At 51.9% G+C, this 16667-nt stretch overlaps 1 protein-coding gene across 1 annotated transcript in view; it reads right to left on the bottom strand.

Annotated features, from left to right (window-relative positions):
- CACNA1C (calcium voltage-gated channel subunit alpha1 C) overlaps positions 1-16667 on the bottom strand; it is a 728086-nt gene that overhangs the window by 38323 nt on the left and 673096 nt on the right. The window contains exons 34-36 of the mRNA XM_075552255.1: positions 15679-15807; positions 11935-12000; positions 11000-11091 (exon numbers count right to left, since the gene is read on the bottom strand). Of these exons, the coding sequence (XP_075408370.1) occupies positions 11000-11091; positions 11935-12000; positions 15679-15807 (287 nt within the window). The remainder of the gene's footprint in view (positions 1-10999; positions 11092-11934; positions 12001-15678; positions 15808-16667) is intronic.

Genomic DNA, 16667 nt, shown 5'->3' with positions numbered 1-16667 from the left:
AATGGGCTAATACTGAATTTATGGACCTGATCTGGACTGGGCTGGGATGTTTTCTCAATACTCAATTACTCTTATATATAAAACTCTTTCCTATACACATGAGTGTCTATGAATTTGTTTATCTAGTCTACCCGGACTAACACACACACACACACACACACACACACACGCATGTGCGTGCACACACTGCTATTACAAATAATCCCCCAGAGAGTGTGCAGTTCCAAGTCTTGGTATGGAATTGGAGTTGCCCTGTGGAAGGTTCTGAATAGCTATATTTGCTCCCTATGCACTTGCCCAATTTCCACTCCTACCAGCAGTGCAGGGAACTGGTCACCACTTGGCTTCAGTGACCTTTGACAAATGCTGCCTTACATGGCTGTGGAATGCTATGTCATTGTTATTTGGATTTGGAATTCCCTGGTGAGTGGGTGGAGAATTTCAACTTCATCTTCTATTGAAATGGATATTCCTATTGTTTTTGCCTGGTTTGTTCCTGCATTGCTTGTCTTGGTAATTTTCAGGGTTAACCATTTAAAAAAAATTGTTTTATTAGGGGCTCGTACAACTCATCACAATCCAAACATACATCAATTGTGTAAAGCACATTTGTACATTCATTGCCCTCATCATTCTCAAAACATTTGCTCTCCACTTAAGCCCCTGTAATCAGCTCCTCATTTCCCCCCTCCCTCCCCGCTCCCCCCTCCTCATGAACCCTTGATAATTTATAAATTCTTATTTTGTCATATCTTGCCCTGTCCGATGTCTCCCTTCACCCACTTTTCTGTTGTCTATCCCCCAGGAAGAAGGTCACATGTAGATCCTTGTAATCAGTTCCCCCTTTCCAACCCACCCTCTCTCTACCCTCCCAGTATCGCCACTCACACCCCTGGTCCTGAAGGGATCATCCACCCTGGATTCCCTGTGTTTCCAGCTCCTCTCTGCACCAGTGTACAACCTCTGGTCTAGCCAGACTTGCAAGGTAGAATTCGGATCATGGTAGTGGGGGGGGGGGGGGGGGGGAGGGGAAAGAAGCATTAGGAACTAGAGGAAAGCTGTACTTCTCAATGTTGCTACATCACACCCTGACTGGCTCATCTCCTCCCCGAGACCCCTCTGCCAGGGGATCTCCAGTGGCCTACAAATGGGCTTTAGGTCTCCACTCTGCACTCCCCACCTCATTCACTATGGTAAAATTTTTGTTCTGATGATGCCTGATACCTGATCCCTTCAACACCTTGTGATCACACAGGCTGGTGTGCTTCTTCCATGTAGGTTTTGTTGCTTCTGAGCCAGATGGCCACTTGTTTACCTTAAAGCCTTTAAGACCCCAGACTCTGTATCTTTTGATAGCCGGGCACCATCAGTTTTCTTCACCACATTTGTTTTTGCATCCATTTGTCTTCAGTGGTTGTGTCAGGAAGGTGAGCATCATAGAATGTCAATTTAATAGAAGAAAGTATTCTTGCATTGGGGGAGTACTTGAGTGGAGGCTCAATGTCCTTCTGCTACCTTAATACTAAACCTATAAATATAGGCACATGGATCTATTTCCTCATCCTCATATAAATACATTTGCATAAGTACATGTCTTTGTCTAGACCTCTATAAATGCCCTCTGCCTCCCAGCTCTTTCCTCTATTTCCTTTCACCTTCCTCCTGTGCCATTATCATGCTCAGTCCAGGGTTAACCATTAAAATAAAAAAAAAGATCAATTTTCCCATTATCTGCATGGCAAGTACTTCTTCCAGCCTGGCTGATCTTTTATGGACTATTGGGATGTATCCAAGTTTCACCTTCTAATGTGATCAAATGTATAGTTTTTCCTTTAACTTTTTTTTGCATCTTGTTTAAACAAATCTTTCATATTCTAACATATGAAGCTATTCTGCCCCCCACCCCCAGACCTGTTTTTTTTCACCCCCTGGAACATTTTAATGTGCTTCAGCTGAAAGTTTACATAACAAATCCATTTCTAACCAATGTTTCATACACAGATTGTTCCGTGACATTGGTTGTGATCTTAGGGCCAGCCCTCTCCCTTTGCCCCTTGCTCCCTTGACCAGGTTTCTCTGCCCCACCCCAGGTCATCTTCAGCTGTGGGCCAATGCCTTTCCTGTTTGGGCCTCGTGTGGAGGTGTTTGTTAAGAAGAGCACATTCTTCCTGTGGTTCTTGTTGGTGTCCCAGGCCTGTCTCCTATTGGGCCGAGAGGTATTTCTTGCATTTCAAGGTAGAAAGCTGTCTCCGCGCAAGTCTCCAGGTTCCGCCAGTCTCTTTCAGACCAGCAACTCTGGTTGTGCATGTGAGAGAAACGGGTTTTTTTAAACATGTTTTTTAACCCATTTTAATTGGGACCTCCTATGTGGTCCTGATCAGCATGATGGGCTGGGAAAGCCAGGCCACCATTTAGCTCTTCTCATCTCTGTGGTTTATGTGGGTCATGCATCCCACAGGATGACCTGCTTTCTTGAGCCTGGCAGTTACATAATCTGTCAGCTTGAGGAAGGGGTGGTGTCTGACCTGCCAATCAGGTCGCAGCTCGATGACCTCATTCGGAGGCACAAGGGAGATAAATAGCTCACTGGAGGTGGAACACACTCACTCCTTGTGAGACATCCTGCTGACAAGACACGTGGAGCCACGCTAGAGCCCTGGAGCTAGAGGAGCCATGTGGAGACCCCTGCCAGTGCTGAGATGCTTCCACCGCCACTGGATCCACAAGGATCCCTGGGTTGGTTCCTTTAGTCTACCTACACCACACATTGAGTCTTGAGTGAGCTCATTTTCCTTTGCTCCAGGTAGGAAGAGACCAATCATTGCTCCTTAGACGCCTACCCACACGCGTTGAAGCCCACGGGCACCACTTGCCAGAGAAGGGTGTAGAATAGGACCTCTATGGATTGTGTTTTAGCTATTTCCTTAGATGCTTCCAGGTCCTTCAGATGATTCTAGGCCCCTGGTGGCCGCCAAGTCCCGGGTGGGGTAGTGGTGATACTTTGGGGCTGCGATCCTTAAGGTCAGCAGTATGAAACCACCGCACTCCTTGGGAGAAAGACAGGGCTTTCTACTTCCGTGCCGAGCTACGGTCTCTGGAACCCACAGGGGCAGCTCTACCCTGTCCTAGAGGGTTGCTGGGCGTTTCATACACAGCATCAACTGGATGACAGGAAGCCTTCGAGTCCAGCAGTTCAGGCCCAAGGTTGAAGTGGTCTCTACACCTGGGCATTACAATATATATGAGGATGCATGCATAATTTACAGCTATCATGTAGAAGTATCTTCAGACATGCCTATCTACGTCCTCCTACACCACCTCCCTCAACTATTTAGCATACGTCACACCTACGCAAGGGCCCCTGGCAGTGCAGTGCGCATGCCCTGGGCGGCAAAGCTGCAGGGCCTGCAGGTCAGAACCACCACTGCCCCTCGGGGAACGAGGAGGCCTTCTACTCCATAAGGAGCTACAGTCCCGAAAAACCCACCGGGGCAGTTCTACCTGCCCTGTGGGGTGGCTATCAGTCGGCCTGACTTGATGGCGGTGAGTTTTTGAGAATGCTGAACTATCCGGGTTATTGTGTTATGACGGTTGCCTCAGGATCATGGACCACCGAAGCCCTTTGGCTTTGCAACCCTCTCCTTGTCTGCCTTTCCCGGGCAACCTGCACCGACTTCCCCCACAGCCCGCATTGCTTCCTTTCTTCGCCTGATTTACACTGCGTACGCCCTAGTTAGTTAGTTACTGCACCGCCCTCCCACTTCCCACCCCGCGTAACAATTTAATCGTGTTTCCTTCTGTGTGTAAACTTATTCTTGACTTTAGACCAGAGTGGTCTCCTCCCACACCCGTCCTTTTGTGATTGCCTTAGTTCATTCGGGGAAAGTATCTCCCAGCTCCCTCTACGCCGTGAGGTGTTTCACTGATGCCTCGATATTCTGGATGGTTGTGTCGTATTTCACTGCACGCACCACACTTGCTCTGTGTACCTGCGAGGGACACCTAGGCTGCTTCTGCCTTTTCGTTCCTGTGATGAAATGGGTGTGTTTTGTCTTTAGGCGTCACAGATGCTACTTCTCTAGAATGCACAGGGGCTTTAAAAAGGTCGGGGGAAATCCCATTAACTTTCAGTTCATGGCTATCACGGCTTTTTCGCCGATTTCCTTGGATTTTCCACCTGAATGATATTGTTGTCTGTAACAGTGACAGCTATGTTCCACACTTAGACTTCTTTTTATTTTGCCCAGTTCTTTATCATTGAAGGTGTACGTTTGTCTTATGTAAAGAATGAGGACGTTTTCTATCTCTGTGTATTCCTGGAAAGTTGACACCGCATAGAAGTGATCTGTTACATTTCCCCATAGATTTTTGAAGACTCCTAGGAGCGGGAATGCTGGACTGCATAACTTTTATTTTCCTAGTTATTTTTAAGGAAGCGCTGAATTGCTTTCCATGGCGGTTGGAACGTACTGCAGTCCCATCAGCAGTATATATAAAAGTTCCAATCTCCCTTACGTCTTGTCAGAATTTATTATTTAAGATGCTCTCTTGTATGTTCCTCTAAAGCTTTGGTTTTCACAATAACCTATTCATCTGGAATTTAGTTTGGCATTTGATGTAAGATTGAAATATATACATATGGATATATAGATATATCCATATATGTGGATAATCTAATTTATTGAATAAGTACATCGTTGCCTACTGATTTGAAATATGACATCTGACAAGACTCGTGTCTTCATAGACATGTGAGTCTTATCCTTAGCTTTTTACTCTATTCCATTGGTTGGTACCAATGCACCACATTGTTTTACTTACTATATAGCTCTGTGGTAAATCTTGCTCTCTCATAAAGTGAGTTATTTCAGCTTGTTCTTCAAAATTGTCTTTGTTACTGATTTATTTTTCCTATTCATAGACACATTACCATCAGCTTGTCAAGATCCATGACTAATTCTGTTGACAGTCTTACTGGAGCTGTGTTAAAATATAAATTGAGGAATTCTGACAGCCTTATGATTTTCAGTTTCCCAGACAGAAACATAGTATAGCTCTTTCTTTATTGAGGTCTTATTTATCATCTTTATTAAGATATTATAATTTCTTCACATATATCTTTTGCTAGATTTATTCCTGAGTCTCTTATTAATTTTGTTTCTATTATAAATAGTATACTTATATACGTGTATATATAAGTAATTGTATTTTCAGTTTGATTTAGAAGTAGCTGGAACACAATCGATTTTATGCACAGAAAATGGGCCAAGTTCTCTTATTAATTCTCATAATTCATCTGTGGTTTCTCTTGGCTATTCTACAAAGAAACATTTTTTTTCTAAATAAAGACAGTTTTGTTTCTTCCCCCCACCTCTTATCCATTCGTTTATTTTCATCAATGTACTGGATAAACCTTGCTGTGACGGATGCGATCTGGTCATGTGATTGTTCTGTGCTAATCGTCCCTCCCGCAGGTCTATTTGTGGCTGTCAAGGTTTTTTTTGCTGATTTCCTGGGATTTTCCACTTGAATGCTATTGTTGTCTGTAACAGTGACAGCTATGTTTACTCATTTCCACATTTAGACTTCCTTTTGTTTTTCCCAGTTCTTTATTTTTGAAGGCGTATGTTTGTCTTTCGAAACGAATGAGGACGTTTTCTATCTCTGCGTATTCCTGGAAAGTTGACCTCGCTTAGCAGTGACATCTTGGTGGACCTTCCAATAAAAATCATGCACCTTGGGCCTCCTTTAGGACGGAGATGTACCAACTTTTCTGTGTCTATGGTGCTTATTATTGTTTTTACAGTAATGTTTAATCTCAGTTCTATTGAAAACTAGGAGAGTTGTGGTTACTAATAACATGCCCAAGGATAATTGGTTCAATGAATATGGCATATCCACATATAGATGTAAAGGAAGACTAAAACATTGAAGCCAATTTTTGCAATCTGTATTTTCACGTGAAAATCATCCATTTCACCTAGATTTTCAAATGTGTTGGCATACATCTGTTCATAATACTTAATTGTAATTCTAAAATCATCTCCATTGCAGTAATTAGGCTGTTTCATTTTTTATGTTGTGTACTTTATTCTTCAATGGCTTTGACAGAGGTTTGTCTATTTATCGGTCTTCGGTTTTAGGGTTTGTTATTAATACATTCTTAGGAATGTATTCCTTCAGGCTTTGAGCTCTGCTGGTTTCATTTTGTAAGTTACTGGTCTATTTATTAGAAATGTATTTTTTTTTTAAATAAATGAACTTTAGGCTCTGGATTCTCCTTTGTCACTGACCAATGTCTCTCCTACGTTGGAAAGAGAGAGTGTTTTCCACTTGTATTTCTAACTAGCTCATGGTTTTAGTTTTGAATTATTCAGAAGAGTGAACATTTTTAAGTGCATACATTTTAGAGAGGGTCTTGTCTTGTTTAAAAAACAAACAAACATTTTTTTTTTTGAGACAGAGTCTCTTGATGGCAAGAATGGTTCAGGAGCTAGCCTGTCTACCACTAAGCGGGTGGTTAAAGTCCACTCCAAGATGCCTGAGAAGAAAGGCAGGCGATCCCCTTTGGACAAAAATCCACCCTCAAATACCCAGTGCAGCACAACTCTCTGAAACACAGGAAGGTGATCTTTTAAAAAATGGTCCATTTCTCATTTTACTCTATTGAGGTCAAAGACGTGTTAGAATTAAAACAAAACCAAACCAAATCTTCGTGTCTTAAAATCTTGGCTGATCTTTGTGACAGTTTCTGTGAGATGAAGTTCAAGTGTGTGACGGTTTCTATGAGATGAAGTTCAAGTGTGCTACTCGGACGGTCTGCATCCTTCCTTTTAGTTCGCTCCATGGCTCTGTCGCTTTGCAGGTGCGACAGATGTCTCCCATGGGGTCTGCGTACACTGCCTCGGAGTCTGATTCATACATTTCCTCACGACGCGAGTCTGGCTAGCTGCTATCATCTCACGGCGGTTTCATGTTCTTGATGGATTTTACCTCGAGCCACACCAAAGAACCCTCTTTGTCTTTTTAATGCCTTCCATCCAGAATTCTATTTCCTCAGCTATTGCTGTGGTGCCCCCCCTGCCCCCCCTCTAATATGTGTTCTGTGTGTCTTGTTTCTGTCCCTTTAGTCCCACTCTCTAGGCTGTTTCGTCTCCCTGTGTCTGTGACAAACAACCGAGCACTCGGTTCTTAAGCAACCAATGACTGAGCGTGGTTTTTGATGGAGAAACGGAGCTCGTTTTGTGTGCTTCAGTGATTGGTAAAATATTTACTCTTAGTTTTCCATCTTTATAAAATATTCTGGGAGAAAGATGAGGCTGTCTGCTCTTGTAAAAATCCACAGCTTTGGAGAATCCCTAAAGGGGCGTTGTGAGTCAGAATTCCCTCGATGCCGTGGGTTTGGTACACCTACACTCCAGGAGCCCTGCTGGTGTGGTTGGGTAAGCCTCGGATGGCTATCCACAAGGTCAGTGGTTCAAACCCACTGTGCGCGTCTCAGGAAGAAGAGGCTCTGCTCCATACAGATTCTCCGCCTCCAAAACCCACGGCAGGCACTGGGTGGTGGGTGAGTGCAGAGTTTCACAACGTCCACTTCCTCTCCTCACACACTTCCTGATTCTCCCCCCACTTCCCTTCCCATCTTTGTTGCGATACCAGGGAATTTTGCTTCCAAATTATAGTGAGGGCTTTGGACATTTTTCCTTAACAGTCATTTAGACTTAGGAGCGATTTTTACAATCACTCCTCTGGGCTTAACGCCTAACTCCACACTCGTTTGTCTCCGTAGGCGGGCTGTCCCTTGGTACATTGGCATCTTGGCTTCATCTTCCACCCTGTGGAAGCCCATCCTGTCCCACTGTTTCAGAGGCCGCTTCGGAGGCAAGCACTTTCCGGGCTCTTTCACAGCTCCAGCGATGGACCTGGGTTGCCCTCCTCAGGACCGGGCGATGGCGGCTCTGTGCTCTCGGACTGAGAACTCTCCTTGCCACCTCTGTGAGCAAGGCTTTCCCTTGGGTGTGCTGCCACGTGGGTGGGCTGGGGTGGGCTGGAGCCCATCCTGGGGAGCGGGGCAGTCACGGTTCTGCCTCTCAGGCCCTAACTCCCGGCCTGGGCCTCCTCTCTCAGCTGCTAGGCTCTCCAAATGCTCTCCCAACACAAGGCCCAAGGAGCCCAGAGCTGCCCTCTCGTCCTGGCGCTGCGTAGGGCTGGGCTTAGCTCTGTTGCCAATTGAATCCCATCTGCTCCGTTCCATCGAGGAATTCCTCCGCATTTTGTTTCATCTAACACGTTCCTGGAGAACCCATGTGGCACAGCGGTTGAGCGCTCGGCTGCCTGCCGCAAGGTTGGCAGTTCGGACCTACCAGGGGCTCAGTGGAGGAAGATGCGGCAGTCGAGCCGTACAGCCGTGGGAGCCCCCTGGGGAACTCCGACCAGCCAATCGACTCGGTGGTAAGGGGGGGCTGTTTGTTCCATGTGTTTAAATTGCACCCATTCGTGTTTCGCTTTTTGCCTAGCACGGTAAATGGGTTCATTCTTTTAACAGATGTTTTCTGATGATGTGCAATGCTTCTTGATATGACTGAACTCTGGAATTGCATGATATGTGAACTCTGTGCCAATAAAAATGTTTGTTTTTTTTTGGTGGAGGAGGCATTTTTCTATTATCAAAGGCTTCAGGGAAGAGAGGAGTCAGAACAATGGGCTCCTCCTGCCATCTGTGTCCAAACCCCAGGTCGAAATGCGACCAAGTGCTATCACGGAGCTGCTCCAATGGTCTTCGCGTCCCGAAAGCTTCCCATCGGGGAGGCGGTGACGTCCATCGCAGCCATGTTTAGGGGAGCCCATGCTTTTCAGCCTAATGGTGCGGGCTGGGGAGGGAGGGCTTGGGTGTGGGGGAAGGGCTCGCAGCACATGGTGACAGTGGGACTGTCTGACAGAGAAGGTGGGGCTCTTTGGAAGGAGCCCGGGGGATGAGAAAGGGCCCCATGTCGGTAGGCTATAGGAGCTGGACTCATCTCATCCTAAACTCACTGCCAGGGCGTTGATAGGTGATTCCAACCCATAGCGACCCTCCATAGGGTTTCCGAGGCTGTATGCCTCCTCTCTCTCCTGTACAGGTGTGGTGAGCAGCCACCCAACCCAACCCAAACTCACTGCTGTCAATCAATTCTGACTCACGGTGACCCCAAGGGCAGGGAGAACTGTCCCTATGGGTTTCTGAGACCGTAACTCTTCACGGGAGTAGAAAGCCTCATCTTTTTCCCGAGGAGCGGCTGGGGGTGGTTTCAAACTGCTGATCTTACGGTTACCAGCCCAATGCATGACCACTATGCCACCCAGTGCCTTTCACCTGGTCCAGGGGTAACATAAATAGCTGCCACCTGCCAGCCCTGGACGCCCTGGCCCCAGAGGGCGAGACTCTGGAGAGCAGGAAAATGACCCAGGCCTGAGGGGTCCAGGAGCCATGTGAGACAGGCGTGGTGGGCGGGCCTGGGGACCACCCCTCTCCCCAGCTGTGGGGAGGCAGGTGTCCTCCAAGGGCGTGGGAGCGCCCGTGTGCCTTTGCCGGCCCCGGCCCCCACCCCCAGGTTGCAGGCCCGCGGTGGACTGGAGGATGAAGCGACGTGCCGTGGGTACACCCTCTCAGACAGCACACGGCACAGGTGCCATGTGGTCAATGCCTGCACTCGTTTTAGGAGGAAGCAGGTTCAGAGAAGTCAGCAGTCCTCCTCAAGGTCACACAGCGAAAGCATCGCAGGCTAGGTCGCCCCCCCCCCCCATCACGCAGGGTCACCCAGTGCATACCTCCTGATGTCAACCCTCACCCCGTGGGCAAAGGGCCCTCCTCCCAGGGCCAAGAGCCAAGAGCTGAGCTTCCCAGCCCCAGCCCTTCTGCCCCTCATACCCCCTCCAGAGAGGCCCAAGGCCAAGGAGACCCTTCCCTCTGCTGATTGGCAGGGACTGTGTCCCCAGCACACCCTGATTGGGTGATAGAGGCAGGCGGTGACAGGCTGCTACACTGGGTGATGGGCCCAGTGGTCATGGGAATGATTTTTAAACAGCCCCACAGAAGGGACCACCAAGCAGGCTGCTGCTTGGTGGTCCCTTCTGTGGGGCTGTCCTGTCCACCGCAGGGGTCCACCCTGGGGTCACTAGTGATGTCACTGGGTTGATCCTGCTCAGGGTCCTGAGGGAAACTTAACACGAAGGGAAATATGACCCGGACTATCTTCCCTAACTTATAACAGGGAATCCGGAAAGCTGGTATTCCAATGTAGGAAAGCCTCCACTTTGGTAAGTTAGAGGTAAAGTGCAAGTAAATTATCCTGGTTTAAAAATCATTCCCACAGATTCTCCCCCTAACAGTTATGCTGCCTTAAAGCCAGCACATGGTTAATAATATCTCCCTATAGAAGCAGACATGATCTTCCTGCCATGACACCCAACCGCCCTTGTTCCTCCCCCAATGCAGGTATTAGGTGTCCTCACCTGTGAGCTCAGGAACCTTCATGTAGATCCCACCCACCCTGTGATGCATGGAACTACTGAATACGCATGCCGTAAGGCTCCCTCTAAATGCCCCACGAGAGTGAAGGCTCTCTCCCTTCTCCAGGCCCACGTGGCCCATCCAGAGGAGCTGAGGAGAGCACGCTTCCACAAATGGTGTCTGACTCCTTTCTTGCACTCTCTCTCTGGTCTCTCCCATCCTCTAGGGCTTCACTACGATCATCGCTCTATGTTCTCGTGTATGCTTGCGGCTTCTGGCCCTTGGAGGCTGGCTTCCTCGGAGAGAGCCTAAGCAGGGTGCGTTCTCGCTGCACTTTGGTCCCTGCAGCTCTGCCAGGGCCCCGTGGGCTGCTCCGGGGACTGCTGATGTCAGTAGTGGGAGGCTGGGCTCTCTCACGGGGGGCTCCAGTTCTCTCCCTCCCACTCCACCTGGCCCGGCATCCTGCGGGACGCGGGCTGTGCGTGCTCACCTGCTTCCTCCCAGACCCACCTGAACAGGAGCAGAACGGCTTGGGGAAAGGTCTGAAAGTTGTTGTTCCGGTTGATCTCGGTGGTGTCATTCAGGGCGATTTTCCCAAACACCTAGCCCAGAGAGGGAGGAAGGGTGGGTGAGTCGTGGACGGCAAGACCCCTACTATTTGCCCCCAACCCCCCTACCCCATCCCCACATTGTTCCCCAGACGCTGGGCAGGGCAGCCTGTGCATAGTTAGATGTGGTCCCTTGATACAAGCATACCTGTCAGTGCCCTGTGGAGGCTGGGCGTGACCCTGGAGGCCCTGTCTGGCCCCCCTTCCTAATTCCCCACTACACACATCTCACAAGACTCTCACGAGACCAGGAGAGTTCAGAGGGAGCTGGGGCTGAGGACAGCTGGGCCCTGAGACGGAGCCTCTGAGCCACGAGAAAGCTCTCAGGGCCCTCCTGTCATTGTGGTTGCTTTGTCTGCATCCCAGGGCTCTGGGCTGATATGGAATGAGGGCACCTACGTGTGGACAGGCCTGATTTGCCTCTGCAGCCAGAAGCCTCCGGCCACAGGCCTTTGAAGGCTAATGCTTCTCTCCCGCAGGGCCACCTTTAATCTTCTGGCCAGGGAGCTCCTTCCATCTCAGAGGGGCTGGCCCTGTGGCAGACCCAGGGGGGTCTGGAGGACCGGTGGGGCAAAGCTTCCTGCTCATGGTGCTGCAGGCCTCAGGCAGCCCCTCACACTGACCAGCGGCTACACACGAGACAGATGACCCGTCTGGTCACCCCGCCCCGCCCCCGCCCCGAGTAGTTCTGCTCCGCCCCACAGTTTTGAAATGGAGAAGGGCCACACTGAGTAAGTGTCGTGGAGAGGAAGGCGGGCAGGCGGCAGAGAACCAGGGAAGAGGGAAAGGGACAAGGTGGCGGGCAGAGGCGCAGCAGGGTGGGGGAGCTCTGCCTACCTGCATGCCAATCACGGCGTAGATGAAGAAGAGCATCACAATCAGCAGAGCCACGTAGGGCAGGGCCTGCAAGGAAGCACAGAGGCCGCTGTGAGGCCCCGAGGGCCAGGGGGCAGCTGGCTGCTGGGGTGCGATCCCCTCCCCAGAGAAGTGCCCGGCAGAGAGGTAGGCTGGAGCTTCTCCAGTGTGGTGTGTGGGGAAAACGGGGCCGCAGGGATGTCGTTCTGTAAGATGAACCAGAATGACCCAGACATCCTCCCAGGGCAGTTTTAATTTCCCAGAACCCAGTTTTCTGGGTCCATGAAGTCGGGGTGGCCTACTGCGATGAAATGACCTCTAGGTGTCCCTTTGGACCTTGGGCCCTTGAGGAAGGGCTCCCCGGTCACCTTCAAGTCAACCGATAGTCTAGTCAGTAGCTTAGTGGAGATTCGTCCGCCTTAGGCACTGGGCTCCTTCGGGGACCGGTCTGTGCACATAGCGCGTTTTCGGAGCAGGAAGGCCAGGCCTGGCCCGGGAAGGGCCCTCTCAGAGTAACGGACCCTAGAACGCGGCCTGCTTCTGACGCAGCTCCTGAGAAATGAGCGTGACAGCGACCGGCAGAGTCGCACGGACTGCCAACGAACAAGAAGGGACTTCAAAGGTTCATGGGAAAATGGAATTCAAACACAGAAGAAATTTCCCCTCAACGATCGAGGTCTCCCCTAGGTTCTGTGACACCCGTTTTTGGTGTCTGTCTGTGTGCGCACTTTTGTTTTGGGCAATATATTTGTCTGAGCCGGGGTGGCGGGGGCGGGGGGGGGCGGTCCCTGGAAGCGTCCACATGGAGCCAATACTGCCAAGTCACCGCCTCTTCCTAAGCAGGTCTACTTTGCTTCACGCGTGGTAGTGAGCAGGCGTCACACAGACCAGGGTTCAAATGCACCGTGTGCTACATTCTAGCAGTGGGAGCCAGCGTGTACAAAGTCACCTCTCTGCGCCCGTTTCTCTGTGTGAACACTGGAAAAACTGCCTCTTGGGTGACTGTGAAGGGTGAAGGGCAAAGCGGTTACACGGCACTGTGGTACCTTGCACGTGGTTGGTTTCCCTTCGCTGTACTCTCGGTGTATCTACCTTGAACAACTTGGTTAAAAGTGTCTGTTCTTGACTCAAACAAGGTGTCAGAAATTGCTTCACCGCCTGCCCATTGCCACTAGATGGCACTGCTAGACCACGGAATGTCCTTTTTCACTTAGACCCCCCAATTCAAGTGTCCTTTCTAGTGGGTGGTGGGTGTGTTGTGGTCTGTGCTTTCCTTCAGAGCCCTGGGGCCCTGAGCTGCAGGGACAGAGGTTCCAGGCTCCCCAGGGAGCCCATGGGTGGAGCTGGACAAAAGCAGGTCTTTGAGAAGGCAGGCAGGGCTCTGGGAGAGGTGACAAGATTATCTTGGGGGCCTTGTGATAGCCCACTCCTCAAACATAAGCAGGCCAAAGTGGGGGACCTGCAGACACTACCTTCCACGTGTGAGGTGGCCCCACTCCTCCCAGCCACAGACACCAGGGCGGGAGAGGCAGGCTGCTCCCTGGGGCATTGCTCATCCTGTCACTCCCAAGTCTCCCGGGAGTCGGTGTGAGGCTGGCGACTGGAAGAGGGGCGAGGTGCTGAGGGAGGTCCTCTTCCCTGCTCCCCCACACCCATGGGCTCCTCTCCCCTGCCCCCCACACCCATGGGCTCCTCTCCCGGGCAGCACTTTGCGTTGGAGGGCTGGGCATTTAGCCTGGATGACTGGTGGGGCCTGTGGATGTGTGACAAGCACGTTCTCATGTGCGGTCTCTTGAGATCTTTCTTGGACACACACGTGTGTGTTTTCAGTCTCTGTTACACACGGAGTCTGGGTAATGGGGGCTGTGTATCCTGATCACTTAGTTACAGTGTAAGCTCACTGAGGGTGTGGGGTGGCATCTCCCATCTTGTTTCCTGCATGCACCACCTGCAGAGAGCAGAACCCCCGAGCAGGGGGCTCCTGGAGGATCAGCACGCTGGGGCGGGGGAGGGCATAACTGACCACTACAGTGCCACCCCTCCTCACCTGAGAGGCAGGAGAGGGGTCTGGGGGGGGGGCCTCAAGCAGGGTAAAGCGAAGAGTGTGGAACTCAGACGTCCCACAGGGTCAAAAGCCACTCCCAGGGTCTCAGCAGCTCACCCTTAGGCTGAGTGTTGGCTGGGTCTCAGGTTGGCCGTAGGGAGGGCAGCTAGGTGGTGCATCAAGGTACGGCTGGTCTAGGGGACCCTAAGGCCTTGGGGACTGGTCCAGAAAACACGTGGAGATGAATTCCAAGCAGCCCCCATGCCAGACAGAGCCTTTCTCCTACGGCTGCATCGACAACTCCTGGACCGTCTACCCATGGACCACGGACCAGAGACCAGGCCTGGACTAGCCATGCAGGTCCGGCCCAGTGTCATCTCAGGAAGTCTGAGAATGCTACTTCCAAGGGGAGAGGGCAACCTGCCCTTGGCACCAGGCTGGGATGCTGGAAGCCGAACTGAGGGGCTTCTCCAGCTCTTGCGGAGGTTTCAGAGCTCTCTGTTAATGGCAAGGCCGGAGGTTCAAACCCAGCACCAGCTCCGCAGGACATACAGCCGGGGAAGCCCTCGGGCCGCGGTACTCCAGCCACCGAGGGTGGCTAGGTCACCGTCAACGACTCATTGGGTTTTTCAGCTCCGATGGCACAAAGGTGCAGGCAAATGCTTCCCAAAGTGGGCAGTATTGGGCCCTGGGTGGGGGATGGGCGCTGCCGGTCTGAACCAGGGGGTTCAGATCCTACATTTTGTTCCGGAGATGGGACTACAGAACATAGGTTTTTAATTGCCAGAGGGTGCCATGTATTTTTCTTTTTTTTCCCCTGAAAAGGGGCAGTAAGCCAAATAAGTATGGGAACTTATTAAGGCCTGGGAACGGTAAGGCCAGAGGTTCCAATCCCCCAGCTGCTCTGCAGCAGTGTTAGAGCCGTCTGCATCTGTAAAGAAGTACAGCCTGCCCCCCCCTCTGCCCTCCTCTGCCCTCTCCACCAGGGGGCAGTTATACTCTGCCCTCTAGGGTGTCTCGAGTGGTACTCGACTCGCCACAGCGAGTTGGGAGTTCCCCTGGTTTGGCCAGCGATCTCTAAGGACCCCAACCAAGCCAGCTGAGGCTGCTTGCTACTTTTCAGCTCCAGACTTACATACCAGCCTTCAAGAGCTGGCCCGGGGCGGTCATTACTTTGTTTTTACAGCTAGAAAAGTGATCACTGGGAAGAGAGAATGAATTACATCGTTAGGAGGCCCCCTGTGTCCCTGGGAGAGAATGCTCTGCCCTCCGGCATCTGACACCAGGGTCCCCAGGAGCGGGCGTGGGGATGGGCACAGGCCGGCACAGACAGCGGCATGGCTGAAATGCCCATTGCAGGAAGGAGGCGGCCCATACGAAACATGCGACCACGGGGAGGGCCCTGGGGTTATGGGGCACCCCAGGGTGCTGGGCAGGGATACCTCGGTGTCCTGCAGCCCCAGCCTCTCCCTTTCCCTGAGCTGGGTGCGGGTGTCTGGAAGCAGCCACCGATCTAGTCCAGCACCCTCACTCCAGACGCGAGGGCAGTAGGGCCAGAGGCAGAGCTGTGGTCACACTGCATCCCAGTGTCACCTTGCCGCCCCAGGTTCACCCACCACGCGGGTGGTGAGGGGGCTCTCCGGCAGGCAGGGCTCGGGGCTTGGGGGCGGGGCGCTGGCTACCTGGAAGGACTTGATGAAGGTCCACAGCAGGGTCCGGATGCCCTCGCCGCGGCTCAGCAGCTTGACCAGGCGCATGACCCGGAAGAGGCGGAAGAAGGTGATGGAGATTCGCGAGTTCTCCTCGGCATTCTGGAACCCGTCGGCAATAGGAGGTGGAAGTTAACACAGCGACACAAGGGGAGGGGGCAACCCCGGATGGGCCTTGCTCGGAGAAACACAGCCCTTGGTTGGGGAGGGGGCAGGTTAGGGTGGGGGTTAGCTGCACGGTGACCCCTTTCCTTAGTCCAGCTGCGTGTGTGTATTTGGGGGTGGGGTGGGGGGTAGGCCAGCTGCCCGCTCTTTCTGGGCTCAAAAAACAACCCCAGCCTGGGATCTCTGTCGAGTCAGGCTGTGTCCAGGCCCCGAAGCCCATGGCCCTGCCTTCCTCTTCTCCCCTCTTCCTCTTTATTCTGCATTCAGAACACCCTGGGCGGAACTCCAGATGGTTCCAAAGGGCTTCGGCAGGTTTTGAAATCGAGGCCCAGCCGGCTGCTCTTGGTGTAAGTAAGCAAGCCACCCCGATGCTGCGAAGCCCCTCTCCTGCGCAGGGTCGCTGCCGTCCCTGGTCAGCACGGCCCTGGCTCCTGTAAGGATTGGGGCAGTAGGAGGATCTCCGCGGCAACTGCCTGCGGGATGGCACCCCTGGGGGTCCTGGCACACTGGCCGGTCGCCAGCCCACAGGAGCCACGTCTCCGGCTCCGGTGGTTCTCAGGACCCTCTGCCCAGGCCCCAAACTGGTCTGGGGAGAAGGAGCTGGGGGTGGGGGTATTGTGACGTATGCGGGGGCTGGTTTGAATGCAGTACTTTGAGGTCCCCCAGCCACGGCCAGGTTGCCTGAGACTGGGGCAGAGGGCCAGCGGAGCAGCAAGCCTGTGGATGGGACAGGCACATTCTCTCGGAGTAAGCCCTGGGCAAGCCCCAGCCCTGGTTGTGAGGACCCAATGGGGCCT

This window comes from Tenrec ecaudatus, chromosome 6, assembly GCF_050624435.1.
Source record: "Tenrec ecaudatus isolate mTenEca1 chromosome 6, mTenEca1.hap1, whole genome shotgun sequence".
Lineage (NCBI taxonomy): Eukaryota > Metazoa > Chordata > Mammalia > Afrosoricida > Tenrecidae > Tenrec > Tenrec ecaudatus.
Note: the sequence above shows the minus strand (reverse complement) of the source record. Positions and strands in the feature narration are given on the sequence as shown.